This window comes from Strix uralensis, chromosome 23 (genome assembly GCF_047716275.1).
Source record: "Strix uralensis isolate ZFMK-TIS-50842 chromosome 23, bStrUra1, whole genome shotgun sequence".
Classification (NCBI taxonomy): domain Eukaryota; kingdom Metazoa; phylum Chordata; class Aves; order Strigiformes; family Strigidae; genus Strix; species Strix uralensis.
In genome coordinates this window covers 4,866,198-4,885,381 of record NC_133994.1, presented here as the reverse complement: position 1 = coordinate 4,885,381, position 19,184 = coordinate 4,866,198, and the positions used below count along the sequence as shown (strand labels likewise).

The 19,184-nt window shown below is 43.2% G+C and overlaps 1 protein-coding gene across 3 annotated transcripts in view; it reads right to left on the bottom strand.

The window, feature by feature from the left end:
• Positions 1–5,403: 5,403 nt before the first annotated feature.
• Positions 5,404–19,184, bottom strand: part of SPSB1 (splA/ryanodine receptor domain and SOCS box containing 1) — a 38,672-nt gene continuing 24,891 nt past the window's right edge. For all 3 annotated transcript variants that reach the window (XM_074892914.1, XM_074892913.1, XM_074892915.1), the window contains 2 exons: positions 11,153–11,981; positions 5,404–7,522 (listed from right to left, as the gene is read on the bottom strand). In XM_074892914.1, the coding sequence (XP_074749015.1) occupies positions 7,395–7,522; positions 11,153–11,846 (822 nt within the window). In that variant the 5' untranslated portion in view covers positions 11,847–11,981 and the 3' untranslated portion in view covers positions 5,404–7,394. The remainder of the gene's footprint in view (positions 7,523–11,152; positions 11,982–19,184) is intronic.

The window sequence follows — 19,184 nt, the reverse complement described above, 5'->3', positions numbered from 1 at the left end:
ACAAGTTTACTGTAATAAAGGTCAGTTCATAATCAAGGCTTGATTATGAAGTTCAAAACATAGTTAGCAAACACAAACACAAGAAAATGCAGACCTAAACCATGTGTGGCACAAGTCTCTAAATATTATGCACCCTCCAAGGCATTGCTTGCCTGTGGATCTGCAAGCCCACCTCAAGAGTGTCTGAACTCCAGGATGCAGCTTCTCAAAGTGGGTTCCTGTCCAGAAACGTCTGTTGCCCTTTTAAACTCCAGGCTTATTTGCATCTTTCTATTTTTTAAATGGAAATAAAAATGTCAGATTGCATATGAAGAATCACCTTCTTTCCTTTCTAATAACGAGGATCTTATCGCACAGTATATCACTTTGGAATAGATAGCTGGCATCTGTGAGAACATTAATTGAAAACATCTGTATTTATCCAAGCAGGATGCAAGATAAGGACTCTGAGTGCTCATTTTCTAAGTTTTCCTTTACAAAATCAATTGAAAACTTCATTTCTAGCATTCTGTAAATCTAATTTTCATTGATGTAATTTCCTATTGTGCAGCACAGTTTCAGTCAGTTTTCATTTTAACAGCATTTCACAGACACATGTGATACATCAGTACAGCTTACTGTTTTAAGGGTTGACTGCGTCAGTGCTGTTATCAAACACCACAGCCAATAACTTCTGAAATCCTGAAATTTGTGCGTGCATTGTCTATAGCAGGTCAGAATGAAAAATGTCAAAATGTCAGCCTTAGCGATCAAATTTCCCCACTTGTCTGCTTAATTCACTGTCTTCCCCTGGGTTTCCATATAGGTCATTAAACAAAACAAACCAAAACCAGGTCTTTATAAAAGAAAGTTTGACATGATTAACTAGCTTTGCTGGTAATGTGTGCAACCCACCCAGGTGTCTAGACAGTTTAAAAAATACAGATCATATTTAGGAGTAACAGCTGTTACTCCTCAAGTCTCTCTCTGTTAGACCTCAAATTAAGTAGGAACAGACTTTATCAATATTAGGTGGTCCTCTTCCAAAGGAAACATCCAGTGCGTTGCAGGAAATTAAATTACTGGTTCAGTAGGTGGCACTTTACCTTTCAGATCAACGTACCACTTGCACAGCCGGTGAGAAAGTTCTGCACTCCCAAAGGTACCTGCTTTGGGAATAACTAGAGAACAAAGAGTTCAGACCCTCTGTTGTGGGAAACCCTCAGTAATTTCTCATTTAAAAAAAAAAAAAAATCAACACCTATGTCCTAGCCAGATGCAGTTATGCAGGTGTTTCTTGCCTGCTCGTATACCCTTTATAATAGTAAGCTGGAGAGCATATTTGCTTATGCAGGTTTTTGACAGTAAAATTTTGTTAGGCCCTCCTAAATAATAGTTAATGGCTTAACCAAAGGTTGTGAGAGGGAACAACTGACAGGCTCTGGTAGGAATAGGCATTTATAGAACTCCTGTGGACAAACAAGGTGCTATCCAGAAGGTTATCCAGAATTAGCATCTATTTCTTGGCCTATGTTGCCCACAATACCATCGCACAGAAAAGCTTCCCTGGGCCATAAAGCTGTGGACTGCAGAACAGTCATACCTGATGTTAGAGGGAAATGCAACACCAGGTGCTTAAAAAGCATGGACCCAAGCCCTCTGATTATTAAGAGATGCAAGTCTGAGCAAAGTGAAAAACTGCAGGTTAAACCCATTTAACAAGGACTCTGCCTTAAGATGCTGCATTTGTATAGATGTGGTTTTGTACAAGTGTGAGCAGTGCAAAAGCAAAGCCAAGGATGTGTGCTTCTAAACCTGTAGACATATCTGACTGCTCCCAGATGAGAAATTTTACACAAATAATGTAACTGGCTGGGATGCTGCTGGAGCTGGGCAAACACAAAGGAAATCTTGAAGCACCCCTGTTCAGCAGGTATATCTTTCAATTGAGTCAAATTTGTCACAGTTCTGAAAAAACACAAAGGTCTTTGCCCTGCTTCATTGTATTTGAGAATTTATTGCCCATCTTACTCATAGGGGGAAAAAAAAGATTTATAACTTGGCTAAGTTACAGCTACTCAAAACGGCTGCCCAAGCCATGAACTGTGGGTGTTCAGTGTAAGGTTGTTTAGCAAGGTCTAAATTCAGGCCATAAGTGCTTTTATAAGAGACTGTAAATCACCTTAACTTTTATACACTGTGGCAACATGTGAGCAGAGGAATGTGGCTGGTCTGTGCTAGTCCCAGAAAAGGTCCCAGATGAGGCCAGCAGATTGGCCGGCAGACGTGCAATACCAGGCCTTTGAGTAAAATCCTGACTTGTCTCTCTCTGCTGTTCTACGTGTGTATGTGAGTAGGGCAAAGGGGCAGGAAACCAGCACAGAGGTGCCACAGGAACAGAATGCACAAGGGCAGCTTGAATACCCGATGGGAAGAGCATTGCTAAGCAGTAAGCAAATTGTAAAACACAAGTCAGACAAAACATCTGGCAGCCGCTTCAAATACTTTTCTGTCTGAAGGGCAGACAAGCCTGCAATAGTTTCGAATCAAAACACAAGCAAGGACAGGATCAGTGCTCCAATGTGTTTTGTGCAAACATTGAATGAGTTTCATTCCCTTCAGCACTGTTTTGTATGCCAAGAAAGGTTGTGCTTTGGGTTAGCTTTTTAATTTTAATAAACTTTACTAAATAAATCACTATGTATTTCCTTCTCCAGTCAAATGCAACACAGTCTTTGGCATAAGATCAACAGCGTTAGCTCTGCATAGGAAGCATATGGGAGAGAAGAGGGGGAGCATGCTAGGAAATGTTTTTCGTAATTGTCTTACCTTACGCAGGAGAGAAGGTGTAACTACCAAAATATGTTCTTAAAAGTATGATGCATATCCTTCTAGGCTTGCACATCTCAGACACAGGGAAAGGGCGAGGTGCCTTGAGCAGGTACCAGCTAAGGACTTGACAGGTACAGACTGACATCCAGGCTCCAGCAGGGAAGTTTTTTGAGCTCAGAAATAAATTCTCAGTTCTGTAGATAAAGGAGAGAATTCGCAACTGTGTGCCTCATCCCCCTAACTTTTCTATCTTGACATTGTCATAGCTTTGACCAAGATGCACAGTAGGTGTTGCTAGATATGTTGCACAGGAGTGTAACCTGCACTCAAGACAGGCTTTCCTTTTAAAAGGAATTGTGACAAGACTGTTAAAGTAGTATGACATACTTCCTTATCAGCTACTAAACTCTCCACTGAACACTTCCCCTCTTGCATACTTTTCTAGACTCAAATTACTTTCACCAAAGCCTCAATCTTCAGGAAGAAACAAAATCTACTCCCCTGCTTGTCTAGAGCATCAGGATGCCAAGATTCTCTACAGAATTGCCACAGCACTTCTGCATCACCAGCAATGCAACAGTAGGCAAACTATCAAGGGCAGAAGCCTCCTATGAAATGTAGGAAGTTCCACATGCATAAACGTGATTAGTCAGCAACAGCAGGAAGATGAGATGCTGGCCAGGGTAACAAGGGTTGGTTTTCAAGGAGGTCCCGATACAAATAGGACTTGCAGTTTTTAATGCTACTCAGAAAGGAGTAGGTCTGCTTGCCACATGCCAGTGCTTGAACACAGGCAATAGCAGGGGAAGCAGCGAGCCACTGATTCATTAGGATTTGCTAATCTGTGATATCATTTGTTGATTCCACTAGGTCCAATCCTCATCTCATGACTTCCTCCACTGTTGCCATGGCTCTGTACATAAACACTGCAGAGTCCCAGCCCTGAGCAGGTCATTTGTTTCAAATATTCCATGCAGCTGGAACACAAGCCTGTTTGGGTGTCTGGAGCTGAGCATGAACTAATTTCTCAGTCCTCTGCACCCGCCCCACCTTATGCACCCTCCCCAGCCTGCTGCTCTCCCCAAACCCCTCCAGCTACACCTCCAGCAACACAGAGGCAGCCTTCTGCTGAAAGGTAAAGGGAAGCTGCCCTTGGTTCCCGCACAGGCAGAAAATAAGTGTTTCACTGAAGTCCCTCAGCACCTGCAGCAAAACAAGAGATGATTCTTGAATATGCTGATATTTAGCATTAGGATCTACAAACAGTTGTGTTCCACATGTGTGAAAACACAAGATTAAGACAACCAAAATTCAAAAGTTCTTGCCCTGACTGGAGACAAAAAAACAAGAAACCACTTGCCTTTTTTTTTTTTAAGCTCTCCTCACCCAGTACCCTTATAAGGCGGTACATAAGCATACCTCTGAGCTTTAGTTGAGCCTCACACGTTGTACTGTTTGTGTGAACTGATTTAATCATTTGGTTTCCACACACAAGTTGGTAACTGCAGGGAAGACAGAAAAGTGTGTGGACAGGAGGGTGAATTAAAGCCTTTGTCATAACTGACAGAAGTACCAAGTCATCTCACTTCCAGTCAGTTTTGAGGGCTTAACCTTACTGCTGCTACAATTCGAGAGCATCTGTATTGCACAGGTTGGAAGTGGAAGAGACTGACGGCACAACCAGCAAGCAAGCAGTTTGTACTCCACAAACACCATAACCCATATTTCCTCACAGCCCAGGAATGAAGCCTCTTGTGCAAACAGATCTTAAAATATATGAAAACACAGCAGCTTACAGCAGTGGGTAGGGAATGACTGAAAACTAATACCAAGTGACTTGAGCTAAATCAAGTTCATGACCTGAAGAGGTTACCCTGAACACATTGATTGAAATCAGTCTATTTTCAAGCACACAGCATACAAGAATAGCTCTCCCAACACTCTGCTTAGCCTGCCACAGCACCTTCTGTAATTAACTGTGCTGGTCTACTGGCTAGGGATCCCTTTAGCCCTCACCATCTTATTTTGCTTTCTTCTAGCCACCATCTCCTTTTCTTAAAAAAGTCAGGTATCAACATAAAGTAGTAGATTAGGGATTTGTTTTCATATGAGCTTCTTTTCTGGAAGAAAAAGTTGTTTGCTGTAATCTAGGAGTGAAGTTTGCAAGCCTGAACAAGCATCAAGTCTGGCAAGATAATCAGAGCCCTGTCTATTGAATATATTTGAAGGAAAAGAGAGTATGGTGTAATAAATCAGTTGTAAACCAAGTTAAAGTAGCAAGCCAAGGCTGTTGTCTCAAAGATTTTATTCAACTCCATCTGGAGTAGCCTTTTTTAGGCACTAATGGCAGCTGTACAAAGTCTCAGGTTACCACACCCTACCACCCCATACCAACAGCTGCAGCTTGCCCTCCACCTGTACACACCTTTTAGATTCCAGCTTTAAATTGTTATTCTTCCAAGCAGAGACAAGGCCACAACAGCCCTTGCTTTATCTGTTTGGGTTGGCTTCTTGGGAATAAGATCACCATTCATGTAGTAACCAGATATAAAGAAATCTGATCACTTCATGCAAATAAAAATCAGCATCAAGTAATATTTAATAAAGTTTATTAGGTTACTGAGTATTATCTACAGTCATAAAATAGAAAGTCAGAATTTAAAACTGTACAAAGCCATGTACTGGTGAAGTGAGAAGAGATGGAAACAAGGGAGGACAAAGAGCATTAGAAGTAGGGAGAACACAGCTGCTTCCCTGGAGTTCTGGAAGACACTGGTTCAAGTTGAAGGCAACCAAGTAGGGCTCCATACACACTGAATTTTCTTGTGTCACGCCCTGTAACAGAAACTAGTACAAACCCCTACATTAAAAAAAATCATATAATATTAGATTAAAAAGGGGCACATCACACCCCACCCAGTCTTGGCACCAATTCTGTGCTTTAAAAAATATACTATGCAAGTAGTTTATTTTAAAAAAGGTACCCTACAGCAGCTGTTTAAAACATGTTCTTATACATACACCACAAATATATATATATTAACATTTTCAACAACTAAACTCATTTGTACCTACACAGAACCAAAGGGATAACTCAAGAGCAAAAAAACCAACCACACAAACATTTTTCAAGACAAAGAAATGTGCAAAATAACCCCAGAAAGGCAGCATAGTAACCTGTGGAGAGGTCAAGAGAGCAGCTCCTGCTAGTAAAAAGAGTGTCATCCTCTTTACTTGGCTACTGAGGTGAAAATCTATTTGGGATGTGCTGATTTGCCTGAATTGCTTGTCCTGTTTATTGCAGTTCTCTCCTGTCCCCCACCCCCAGTTCTGAGGAGGTTCAGTTTCTTCTTCCTGTGCCTGAAGATTACCCCACTGGCCTCTGTTAAAGTCTCACAAGTTACATTCTGCAGCAATCACCTTCTGGATTTCTCATCTCCTGATGGTACCACCTTCTCTGGGACAACTTGTCACCCCCAAATAAGAAACTGAGAGAACAATTCTTGCTGCATAGTTAAGTGGAGATTATGCTGATGGTCTATGACAGAACAATGCCTCGTTTGGATGACTTTAAGCAGTTTATCTAAGAGAATTCCCTGGTAGAGCCATTAAAGAAACACATTAGTATGTGTCTCTAAAGCCTTAACATGGAACAGGTGACACAGAAAGCAGACCCAAGATGGCAGGACCTATAGCTGTGTGACAAATCTCAGCTCATACAGCCTGTCTCACACTACTGCAGGAGAAGTTTGTCCCTTCCCTGTCCCCACATCACCAAGGAACCCCTGATCCTGGACTAAAACCTGCAGTTCTAAGTCAGGAAGAAGAGGGCAGGTGAAGACACAGTATGACTGCTCAATCAACTAAGTCAAACCCATAAGAAGAGGCAGAACAGAGGATGGAGCAGGAGAACTGAGAAAGCAATGGTGATAAACAAGAAAGGATTCACTATCTATGAAATAACATTAGAACATGGTGAGGAGTCCTGGCAGAGCTAGACATCACCAACAAACACCTCCTCCAAATTAAAAAGTGTCCTGGTGGAATGGTTCTTTGTTTTGGTGTTTCAGGGCTTGGGGTTGTAAATTTTTTTTTTTGGTTTTTAAGAACTCAGCAATTAATTCTTCTTGGTATTCCAGACTCTTCCCAACTCTGCTGGCCACCCTATGCCTTTCTGTTCTTAGGACCTGCTCTTAAGATTTCTACTCCTAATGCCTTCCCTTCCCCCAAATTATGTTTTTCCCTGTAGCTGGTACAGAAAAATCATTCACTCCTAGGCTCTACAACCCAAAGGATGCAGTACAGCCTTTTATCAGGAGAAGCAGGGAAGCACAAAACTTCTGTAAATGTTCCTTTTGTAAGTGTGCTGGGGAAGTGACTTCCAAAGAACTAAACACTCAGTTGTGAAACAGGGATTACTTGAGAGCTTGCCAACAAGGGCACACGGAGACTTCAGCAATGGCAGGAATACTTTGGCCATGGAGTTCCAACAGTAGTGATGACACAAGGGTGGAGAACCCATTGCTCAGTGGGTCAGCTTCAACATTTTGCCTTGGTTCCAAGTCTGTCCTTGAACATGAAGGTCATTGGTAGAGCAGGTAACTCTTGAGGGAAGCTGGCAGTGGCAGCGTAGGGATCTCATTCAGTCTTTCCTTGCCCAGCGCAAGCCTCACAGCTCGCCGACATAAGTCCATCAAAGGCAGTGGTTCAGCTGGGAAAAGAGACCCAAGACATTAACATTCCAACCCACAAGTTACACGTTCATTTTGCTAGTTCTAAAAATCCCCCAGAAAAGACTGAGCAAGAAGAGTGAATGCCTGGCATGTTTGCAGGACCCAAGCCATTCAGCATTCACCTATCAGCAACCTCAGCTCATCAAATACGCTGCCTGAGCATGATGTTTCTGTAGAAATTAAGTCATACACATGCGTGAATAAAAAAATAATACTAGAATACCCTAATGGAAATTCCCCCTCTGCAATCCCATTCATTCATGTCAGAACACATCTTCTAGCTTATGCTTCTTACTGCAGCATCCAAAAACCTTTGTAAGGGATTCACTGAACTAAAAGACTGCAGCAAACAGTCTGACAGCATCAGGTGGTATGGGTACCCAGAAAGCACCATGATTTGTCTCTCATATAGTAGGATAACAGCTGTCAACCCTTCATTTGTACTACATACTTCCCATGAAAAACAAAGCCATCCGTCAAAGCTTCATGTCACTACCTGTATTGTGACATTTTCTATTAGAGGATTCCCTCCCATGTCAAACCTGGGAAAGATACAAGCCTTTGGCTATCTTTTTTTGCATCCTGTACTTATAAACACTGAACAAGATAATACTAGTTTTTCAGGAATGGCATATGGGGCCTTTTGATGCTGAAGAGTCATTCACAACATACAGAGGACTAAGGTCAAAGCCAGAGTTAACACATCACAGCTGCACAGAAGGAAGATACAGATTACTTTCTCACCACTTCTGTTGCTCTATCTGTCAGAGCTCACCTTTACACAGTGTGCTGCTCAAGCCTAAGGGGTTTCTCCTTCCCCAAGAGAGGCTAACACAAAGACATCCCAAATTAAGCAGATAACTGGACCTCGTTCTAATAGCCTGCGGGCTCAGCCTGCACCATTAGAAAGCTTCCTTTACAGCCATCTTGGGCTGAACAGACACCTAAAAACATCTACAGGAATGGAAAAGTTTGGCTGAGAAGCTACAGTTTTCAGGAACCTTGGTAGATGCCAACCATTTTAGCTTCCACTACTACAAATCAAATTAATCTGACTTCATACAGCTGTTTTGAACAGCTGAGAGACAGGGAAAGCTTAGTTTTTCTGAGCATGGTCATGTTAACGGCATTTTTAACCAGAATTCATTCCATCAATAAGGTGGATACAAGTCCTTTCCCTTCCAGGTTCGAAGATAACAGCTAACAGTGAAAAACTCAAACAGAAGAGTGTTGTCAGTAGTCTCTGATCAGGCCACTCCTGATTCTACTTTGGAAAAAGTAAACAGTTGATACCACTCCATGTAGAAACCACCTCCAATGAAAAGTGGAGAAAGCTAATTTTTATGTAATTTTTGGCAAAAAGTCTGAGAAGGAGGTTTGTTAGTTGAGGAGAGGTTTGGTAACAAAGTCAGGAAACGCATGCTGGAATTGGTCTGTCTCCTCCTCAAGTTAGCAGCCAGAGCTGAACTAATGCCCTATTTCTCCCCTCTCCCTCCCTGCTATGGATCACAAGCTGTTACCTGCTCCAGGAGAAGCTGCAGTGAAATGTTTTTTCCCAGTGCTTTAAGCATTAATCATTCCTGAGCAATCATACCTCTATATGCACACCTCTTTTGCACTGATGGGTGGAGAGCAAACAGATCTGTCAGGGCAATGCTGTTGCTTCCCAAACCCCACCATTTGTGACAGATGTTCTGTGCCACAAGTGAAAACATGGCTGCACTCAGCCCAAGGTACTGCTGATCTTCTCTGCTCATGACCTGTTTCAGGATCCATGTTGCCTCTTTTGCTGAGACAGGTCTCAGCTCTGGCTGCAGTACTGCCAGAGAAGCCTATTACTGGCAGTGCTGCTTTGGCACTTCCCAATATAGCTCATTCTTAAACCACTGGAGTACAAATATGCTGTATTCAAAGTCTGTCCCAATCCCTCCTGCTCCTACAGAGATAGCTGGGACAAAGGCATTGTCTAGCCAGCATCCCAGAGGACAAGGGGCCCTGACCTTCGAAGCCTATAGACATTAACGTAACAAATACATTCCAGTTTAATGGCCTTAAAAGGAGAGGATCTTCTTCCCACAGAGATTGAGAACAAGAACTTTGTCCTTATCTAGTTTGCACTGATAATCCAGTCTGACCAGAGACCTCAGGACCAAAAGAGAAAGCACACATGTATCTGACCTCCTTCCATTCACAAGCACTACAATCACTGGACAGTGTTGCTATTGAATGCTCAGAAGTGGTTAGAGCCAGACACCTTCTTTCTATCTGTGCCAAAACAGCGTCCCGTCATTCCTGGCCTTGTGCCCACAATTCACTCCTATGCTGAGAGCACATTACAACCAAATCCAGTACTGGAGGTGGCCGTTTCCTTGCTAAGCACAGTTCTGTGCCAACAACTTCACAGACTTGCTGGCTTTGAGGGGAGCTGCAGATTTTGGCTTTGACCCTTCAGAAAAACCTGGTTACTGGAGCTGCTGCCATTCTGTAAACTGTTGTGGCAAAATGAGCTAGGTTTCTTTTTTTTGGTGAGAAAGTGCTCTGCCAAGAACTCTCTATTTGGTCTTGCTGAGTTGAAGCTTATTTCTCAAAGCACTTGTAGATTTTTCTCCTATCCCTTTGCAAGGCTTTCCTGGTTATTCTGACAGGTCAGTTTTTCTGGTGCCCAGTGTCAGCTTTGTCGTACCTCATGTCACCATTGCCAGGGGTTTGCCATTGCTGGCCCAGCATTAGAACATGTTCAAAGCACAAATAAAAGAGCCCAGTATGCTACAGCATTTGGGCAGACACTGTTCTGGAATGCGAGGGAAACACTACTCTTTTTGTATCAATACTGCCAAATTTATTTCACTAACAACATAAATCCAGATTTTAATCCACTTCCTTCACCTCTCTCCTCCACCCTACCCAGAGGACTGAATCACAGTCTGGTCCCATAGGAACTTCTTCTGACTATGAGAGATAACAGACACATTTGGACAGCCAAATTCATTACTGAGCTTAACTAGAGATTGATGACCCTATTAGTAAAAGGCCTGGCATGCAAGTTGGGCTGGCTATAGTGTCCAGCCCCACACTAGAAATGAGCACACCCTGCCCTGAAAGAAGCAGAGAAGTGAGCTACTTGTTTGAAAGATGAGACATTCCCATTTCCTTAATATAGGGACAGATCTTCCCATTCTTGCCTGCAACGGATTTTAAATGTCCCTTCAGTAGCCATTTAAGGAAGGTGATTGTCCCTCAGAGACTGTTTCCTGTAAAGAGACAACAGGATTACATTGCCAATAATGCAACTGTCAGGACATTCCTGCAGATACCTTGGTAGCAATATAGAAAGGTTTGTCATCTCTAGACAGACAACTGGCATCACCTTCTCCCACCATGCTACCACCCCAAACCCTGCTTGCTCCCTGCAGTGCTTTGGTAACAGTACTTGTGTACAGCCAAGCCTGATGAAATAGCCATTAAGGATTCAGAGCTGTATCCAGCAATCCTAGTGCTGACATGAAATCCTCAGCTGTCTAGAAACATAAAAGCCCTCCCCAGCAAGCCTGCACTTCACTAGCACACAGATCTGTGTTGCTAGAACAAATAGAGGGAGTTATACTCACGGTCAAGTCCGTTCAAGTAGCGCATCCGTATTTCACAGTGTCCCCACACTGCACTCACCACTGGATATAGCTTTTTGCCTTTGAGTCCCCGAAAGGCAACACCCATGTATTGCCCATCTACAATGAAGCTCAGTGTCCCATCATCCATGTCCAGAACCACCAGGAAGGAGTCCGGCACAATGAAAGTTTCATCTGGTTCTAAGAAGGCAGGATAGGTTTTACTTGGCTGGTTCTTGCCATCATGGTACAGTCTGTTGCGCCCAAGATCCCACCCCCAAGATTCATGGTTATTTCCTACAAGCGTCGTGTACCCTACTGAATGCAAAGGGGCATCTGCCGTTGCCACCCCGACCACAGCATGCGTGCCTCGCTGCCTCATGGCCCACGTGATCTGCCACACATGCAGTCCTCGTGTATATCCCACTTTGCCTCTGATGGCATCTGTACTCTGAGCCACCGGATGCCGGTGAAATATGAGTTTGTCATCCTCTTTCACAAATACATTCAGTGAGCGATCGTCATTGTTCCATGAATGCAATAACTGGACTTCATATGATACCGGAGGCATGTCCAGTAGCAAGTCCAGACGTGTGGGTTTGCTGTAGTCAAGTCCTTGGAGTTCCTGTTTCAAGGGCCTGTATACAGGATCCCTCATATCCACAGTCTTTATCCCACCTGTGACCTTCTGACCCATTGTGTGTTCCGATTTTGCCTATTTATAGGCTCCCAAGGCAAGCTCATCGATTCACCCGGTGGCTCCTGCTGTCATTCAGCCCTCCAGAAAAGGTTGCTAGGAGACCTTGTCAAGATGTGCACCAGTCAGTATTGCCTAATGCAGAGAAAGGAAAATGAGAGAAGTTAAGCATTAGCATACACAGCCTTGTATGCAACTTTTACAGAGCACAGTTTTAATGTGTTTATCCTGACAGCTTGTCCTTCCTTTCCACCAGCAAGGAAGGGTAATGCATGCTACTTATGCAGTACACCCTGCATAGCACATAAATCAAATAAATGGGTACTAAGTTTCTAATGTTCCCTTCAGAAAGGCACTTGAATTTCTGCTCCTTTGTTTAAAGAAGGTATTCAGCCACTAGAGCTCACCTTCTCTTTATAGTGAATGCACTGCTCCTTATCGCTGCCTCACTAAGCCTTAAGAGAGCACACATGTCTTCAGGCTGCCTCCAGCAAACCTTGCTTTTACATCACAATCACCTATATGTTGTCCAGGCTGGAAAATTTGAAAAAAGAGTTAATTCAGTGCAGAAGACTCAGAACCCAGTATTGCTTGAGACTTAAATTTTTCCTGATTGTCTTCAGTTGGTAGGATGACTGAAAAGAGTGCCTTGAATAAGCATAGTTTGCCTTGTTTCCCAGCCCTAGTTCATACCACAAGGTCAGGCTGAGCAAGACGTGCCCGTGAAGGCCCAGGCTGCCACTGGTGTTCACTGCTCCCGCTCCTTCCAACCTCCATAGAGAGTTTCTCCTGCCAAAGCCATCTCTGGAGCTATCCACAATGGAGCCAAAACACACAAGGCATTTAATGCTCAGAAAAAGTCCTAATAGCTTCTTCAGTTTCTCAAACACCTGTGTTTACACATTAAATAAGTACCATCCACAACATCCAAACAAATCCTGAATTATGTAAGCCAGCAAGTCAACAGCTGAAAATAAGTAACAGCAAAACCAATTAAGGGATGGCAGAGTCACTGGATGCCAGTGCACCTCCCTCCCCCTACACATTGTAACACTACAGGTCTTTGGACCCTGCAGTAACATGCTATAGCTGAGTAGTAGTGAGGAATTGGTTTACATGAATAACTGCTCTGCAAAGCTTTAGCCTGAGCTGTCCCTAGCAGGGACAAGTGGCATTACTGAATAAACTTCTCCCTCTGCTGCTCTAGAGAGGTTGGAACTAGCCTTCAGAATGCAAAACATTCATAAGTATGTTCCACTATAGGGAAAGGAAAGCAGGCTGCATTTTGGAAGTGATATATTTGTGTTCTAGCTCAGGAAAAGGATCACAGACTGGCCAGTGAAACAGGCACTATAAACAGGCCTAGTACCTGCAATGTTTTTCTAGGGTCCAAAACAGCTTATTGATGTAACACACTAGATGAGCACTTTGTGTTCACCTAAGCTGGTACTCCAGTGCTTCCTTTGCAGTGCTCCCAGGTCTGACAGACATTAACTGAAGACAACTAAATTCCAGCCTTCATTTTTTGGCTGACAGTTGTAAGTGAAAGTTCTTGGGGAACCTCTAGGATGTAAGCATCCCCTAGAGTAAAGGCTACATATGCAAAGAAACACACAAGTATTGCCTGTTGTTATCCAGCCATAAATAATTTTCTTCCCTCAGCACAAACAGTTCCAAAAAAGAATAAAGCATTGACCACAAAACATGTCCCCATAGCAGTCAAACAAGGTAGGAACCAGGCAATAAAAATGAAAGCTTGTCCATCTGGAGAGTTACAAACCTTCCACGGGTCAGCTGGCAAAGCAGCCAGCAGCCATTGATACAAGTTTGAGGAGATAATTCTCTTCAACCCCACTAAAGCTTTACTAAGTACCTCGGAGGCCTGACTGCAAGTCCAAAACAGCAGACAAAACCTGCTGGGTTCCACCTCAGGGGACACCCATTCCAGCAGCTACTAGTACTGTGGGCCCCACTGAATTATTACAGTTAAGAGAGCAGATAAATCTGCTGTATGGTTTCTCAAACAAGCAGCTTCAGTTGGGGCAGCTTCTCTTCTCCAAGAGGAAAAAATCCCCAGCTTCAGACACAGAGTCCAGAGGGAGGAGCAAGATTCTTCTCACAGTTTAGTAATGTTCCTTCCAAATTTCAGAGAAGCCTCTAAAAAGTTTAAGCCAGCTTGGCTAGAGATACTAGCTCACTTTGCATACCTCTCCTCCAGCACTGCATCCATCGAAGTGTCTCTGCTCTCACTCAGCAACACAAACAACCCTCTGTAAGACAGCTGCCAAACTGGGGGCAGCTATTAGAAGTGGGAGGGGAGCAAACTAGCTTTCTAAGAAAAAAAGTGTTATTTTAACATTTCCTGAAGTGAGGCAATCATGCAGGGCTCCTGCCAGCTACAGTCACAACACTTACTCACAACCAAGGACCTCATCTGGCATAGAAAATAGAGCATGAATCAGATCTGGTTTAAAAATAAGGTTACTGGACATAAGCAGCAAGGCTTCAGCTAGAAGGTGACCAGGAAGGCTCATGTATACTCTGGGTTAGGGATCAATTCATCAGCTTTCCTGCACGTTTTTACTACTAGTCCAGGGTATGCCATTGGAACAGTGAGCTCAAATCTTGTAGTTCTTAAGTAAAAAGAGACAAGACTACTTTTCCTTTCCTTCCCTCTTTTTTCTTTTTCAAGTATGGAGAGGAAAAAGCTTGAGGTTCTTTAAAAGTCACATCCCAAAGCACATTGCAGTGGCTATACTGCTGCCTAGTAAAGCAACCTGTTAGGAGACCTCAGGCATACAGCACTGACAGACAGAAGATGCTTCATTAAATAACTGCCATTTAAATAAGGTCCAACCACATTATCAGCTGGTAAGATAACAGAGATCCTGAAAGTTAAATAAGTACCATCCACAACATGAAAATAAATCCCGTATTATGTAAGCCAGCTGGTCAACAGCCAAAAATAAGCAAGTAACAGCAAAACCAATTGAGGGATGGCCCAGTCACTGGATGTCAGTGCATCACCCTCCCCCAATACGTTATTTAGTTGTTCTGCCCCACAGCTCGGGTGCTTGGACCCAAGTGTTTCCATGATACAGAGGCACTCCCAGCCTCTACAGACACAGGCTCCCTTGCTCTGTAAGCCTAAGGAACAGCAATATCTCAAACCAAGGGATCCCAGGAACAAGCCAATACAGACATAAGCTGAGCTGCTGGTGTACAAGTTCAAGTACACTGTTGTAACTGTCTCCCAGATACTCTGTCACAACACCACAATGAACCCTACAAACCCAACTATTAAGTTGATCTACCTTTTCAACTCAGGACATGTATTGCATGCAGTTATTCAAGGGTTTAACATCAGTTCCTCCCAATCAGCCCACTGCCCCATCTTTAAGCCCTCATGCCTGTGTGTACTCAAATTCTCAGTTTCATACCTCAAAAGGTGACACCAACTCTGTTATGAAGAGATTTGTGAAGTCACTAACAGGTGTCTTCCCTGGGAAAGGCACATTAATGCTGACCAGAAGCAATAATTTTTAAAAAGTTTCAGCTGAAGTCATTTGCTCAGGCTGGGATAAAGACCATAATGCTGCTGAGACAGAACTGAATCATGTGGTGTTCGATGGAAAGTACCAGATGAACTACCTGGCATTCCCAAGGCCTGTGGCATATGGACAGAGGCTGTCAACAAAGCACTAGCTAAAGCACACTTGGAAGCCTACAGGCAAATTCAGCTGTTGGAACTTTGATTAGGATAAAGGAACAAAACATTGGCAGAAGGAGGAGAGGCAGAGATTTCCTGCGAGCTGTACAATACATGCAAAAAGACTGCATAGGAAGCAAGAACCAAAACAACGCAGACTGCAGGAATATTGGTGCAGACTGCTTTGAAGCACAAAATGCTCAAGAGAATACAATTCTCTGCTCTTCATTAGCAAAACAATGCCTTGTTCATTATGACTTTTTGCCTTTTGCCAACATAAGCTTCATCATATTTTTCTCAAGGCTGCTGCACCAGAAGGGGAATCACCACAGTGAAAGACAACAAGGACTTGTGAAGCACACAGGATAGGAGACCCTCTCACTGCCTGCTCCAAAGAGAAAGCAGCCTTTCCTGAGCACCGGCACCACTCATCACTTCCATCAGTTATGACTATCCAGGCAGACTATTAAAACTAGATGAAGGACAGCAGCCAGAATAAAGAAGAGAAAGGGGAAGACTGAAAAAAAATTGGAACAAAGGGGTCGATTAGAGTGAGATCGGGCCAGATACTGAGCACCCTATGCCAAGATTTAAGTGCAACATGGCTCCTTATTAGGGCAAGCATGATTCCTGCTCAGAGCTGGCTCTGCTGTTCCTGGCAGTAGCCTGGTCTAGAACTGCAGAGCAGCACTTCACCCTAGTCAGGAAGCACAATTAAGCCCTCATTTTTTAAAAGGAAAAGCCTCTTCATGCACAAGACAATACAGGCACTTTCCCTCAGCAGGACAGATACAGAAAAGCTTACCCTCTTAAATTAATGGATTAATGCCCTGGGCAGCATGATATAAGACACAGCCAGCCATAAATGAAGAGATATGCTAGGGAATTAGCTACTTCAAAACCTTTGAACTGTTACAGGTTTAAGTACAAATATAAGCACTGAAAGTGCTTTTATCTATCACATCAATAGCTCAGGCTTGCTGCAATTCTGCTCTGCTTTATAAACATAAGCTTATCCCCATGACACTGTTCTGCTCCCATGCTATTTTCTGTTTTATTGAAACCTTCTAGGCTTAAAAGCTTTGGAATGAAATTACAAGAGTGTCTCAGAGAGAAACTTTCACTGCTATTTTCAGTGAGAATTAGATCTCCCTTCAGTTTAGCTGTTCAGAACAAGTAGGCAATTTGCCACACTAGAAAGATATGCCAGGTTTCAAAACAACTGCTTACTGCAAATAGATCAAGTCAGGAGACAGCAAAGACATTTCAATGGAAGATGTCAAAAACCCTGCTGCCAAATGGGAAGAACACAGCTCTGCAAAGAAGAGAATCTATATGGTAGAACAGAGTTGGTGTCCAACTTCTGTTTAGGCATTGACATGAACGAGGCTAAATAACTGCCTACCACAGACCTCTCCAGCTGAGGCAGTCATCTTGATTTACTTCATTAAAATGCTGTGTAGCACAGAGCAGGGCCATACTCTGTGCCCATGGCCACATTTAGCCCCTCCAGCTGGCAGTGAACCTCATAAAATGCAGCCAAGGACTCAGCTAGGCAGATGTCACCCAGGTAGCAGTCTTAACTATCCACAGCAGAATATTTAGTCCCCCAGTATGAATCAACTAAATCTTGATTTCAGTTACTTACTTCCCTAGTGTCCCCCAAAACCTAGAGGAACCCCTTGCAAACATGAGGCTAAACAATGCCCTTAAACAATTCACACAGCTTGATTAAAAAAAAGTCATCCACACTCAAAACAAGGCTCCTTATTGCTCCCAATTCACCTCATTCCTGCCTACGCTGGCACTCAAACCCATTCACCTCATCTGAACACACACTCCAAGCTATCAATACAGTGATCTTCAGCCAAAGAATACTCACCCAAAATGCCCTCATTGTTTTATCTGAAGCCAAAAAAGTTGTTCCCATGTGAGTTTTATCACACAGTAGGAGGTTATTTCAGGTAGCTGCATCTCAGTGACATAGGAATTTTAACAAGCTGCTGTGCAGACTTTCATCAACTTGCACAGCGACAAGAGCCCTCAAAGTCCCAATCCAACATCTGCACACAAGGCAAAGTATTAGTACTAGCCATTCAGGAGTCACTGTCACTGCTGGTTCTATTAAATCAACCCAACTCCTGAGCTGCCAAAGTGCTGTCAGAGGCTCAGTATAGCATTGGTTGTTCAAAACTGAAGAGCTCTAGAAGTATCTTCTCCAAAATAAGGGGAAGAAAAAATAAGAAAACTTACTGGAAGATGTCTGCAGTTGTTTAAGCACCTCTGAGGCACTCAGCCACTAAAACCATCTGTGCCTTGAAGATCAATACTGGCAAGCCATTCTCCTTCAGTTACAGACTTTACCAGAGAGAAAGACCAGAAACAGTTCTAACAGGTACAAGAAGTTTGATAACTTTAGTTCAGAAAACCCATGGCTCCTCATAGGTCCTCCCTTGCTCTACAGCTCAACACCTATAGGACACCTGTCTGGAACATCAATTACAAGAATACATGAAGGCTCTGAATTTTCTCAATTCTTGATCCAGTTTTACTTCAAATCTCTTTCTTCCAGTCAGTTTACTGTGGCTCTATTTCTCCCCTATTATATTTATTGAATCTACTTCTACAGATAAGAGGCTAGACCTTTAACATCTAGCATACTCTGGGTGCTCTACAATAAATCAGAGCCCTACCCTAAAGATCTCCAGCCTGGAACACACCTCAGGAGAAAGAAAGAAAATATATATTCTGCACATAGTCATTTACTTGCTTACAGCTTTGGAAAGCTGACCTAAAGGATCCCAGACAGTACTAATAAATGAGACTAAAAAAAACCACTGTAGTTTCGCTCAGGTTTCCATGATTTTACTAGAAAAACATTAAGTAAACTTGGTCCATTTTCTTTGGCTGAATGTTCATCCCACAAGCCAACAGACAAAGGAGCTACACTACTCCTAGTTTGCTGATTAACATGCTGGCAGCAGCTTACCTGGGATCACCTTTCACATCCTGCAGATATGTGCCCAACTAGTATGTCAGAAACTCCCCACAAAGACCCTTCACAGTGCTTTAACTTGATCTCTGGAAGCTCTTTCAACACCAGAGGTTTTCCCCTTCCTCCCTTGGTAGGGCCAAGAAGAACAGATCCCTTGATCACATAGACCTTCTGTAAAATGAAGCTAAAAGCCAAGATGGATCAGCAGTGCTATGAAACATCTTAACTGGAGTGGAGAGAGAAGAACTCACATGCCTCAAATAGCATTTAAGCTTTAGCCCCAAAGAACCAAGACACTCCATTTTCCCTGATGTTAATTCAAAACCATACCACCTTACTTGCACTCTGTATTTCTGCCTACTGCAGGAACTGGTCACAGGAAGGCTGTGACGGCCCATCCAGCACCGATGCAATCACTTCACCAGCATTTTGGCTTTAGCACCCTTACCACCCACTAAATATTGATCAAACCTCAGGAAAAGAGTAAGCTCACCTATGCTGTTGAAGAAGTTTTCCAGTGCTGTGTTAGCAGAGACCAAGCAGCTACAGAACAGATGGCAGGACCAACTGCACGAACAACATGGTTAGAGCTAGTTTCGGAGTGTTGCAATTTTGCTTAGATCAGGGCTGGGCA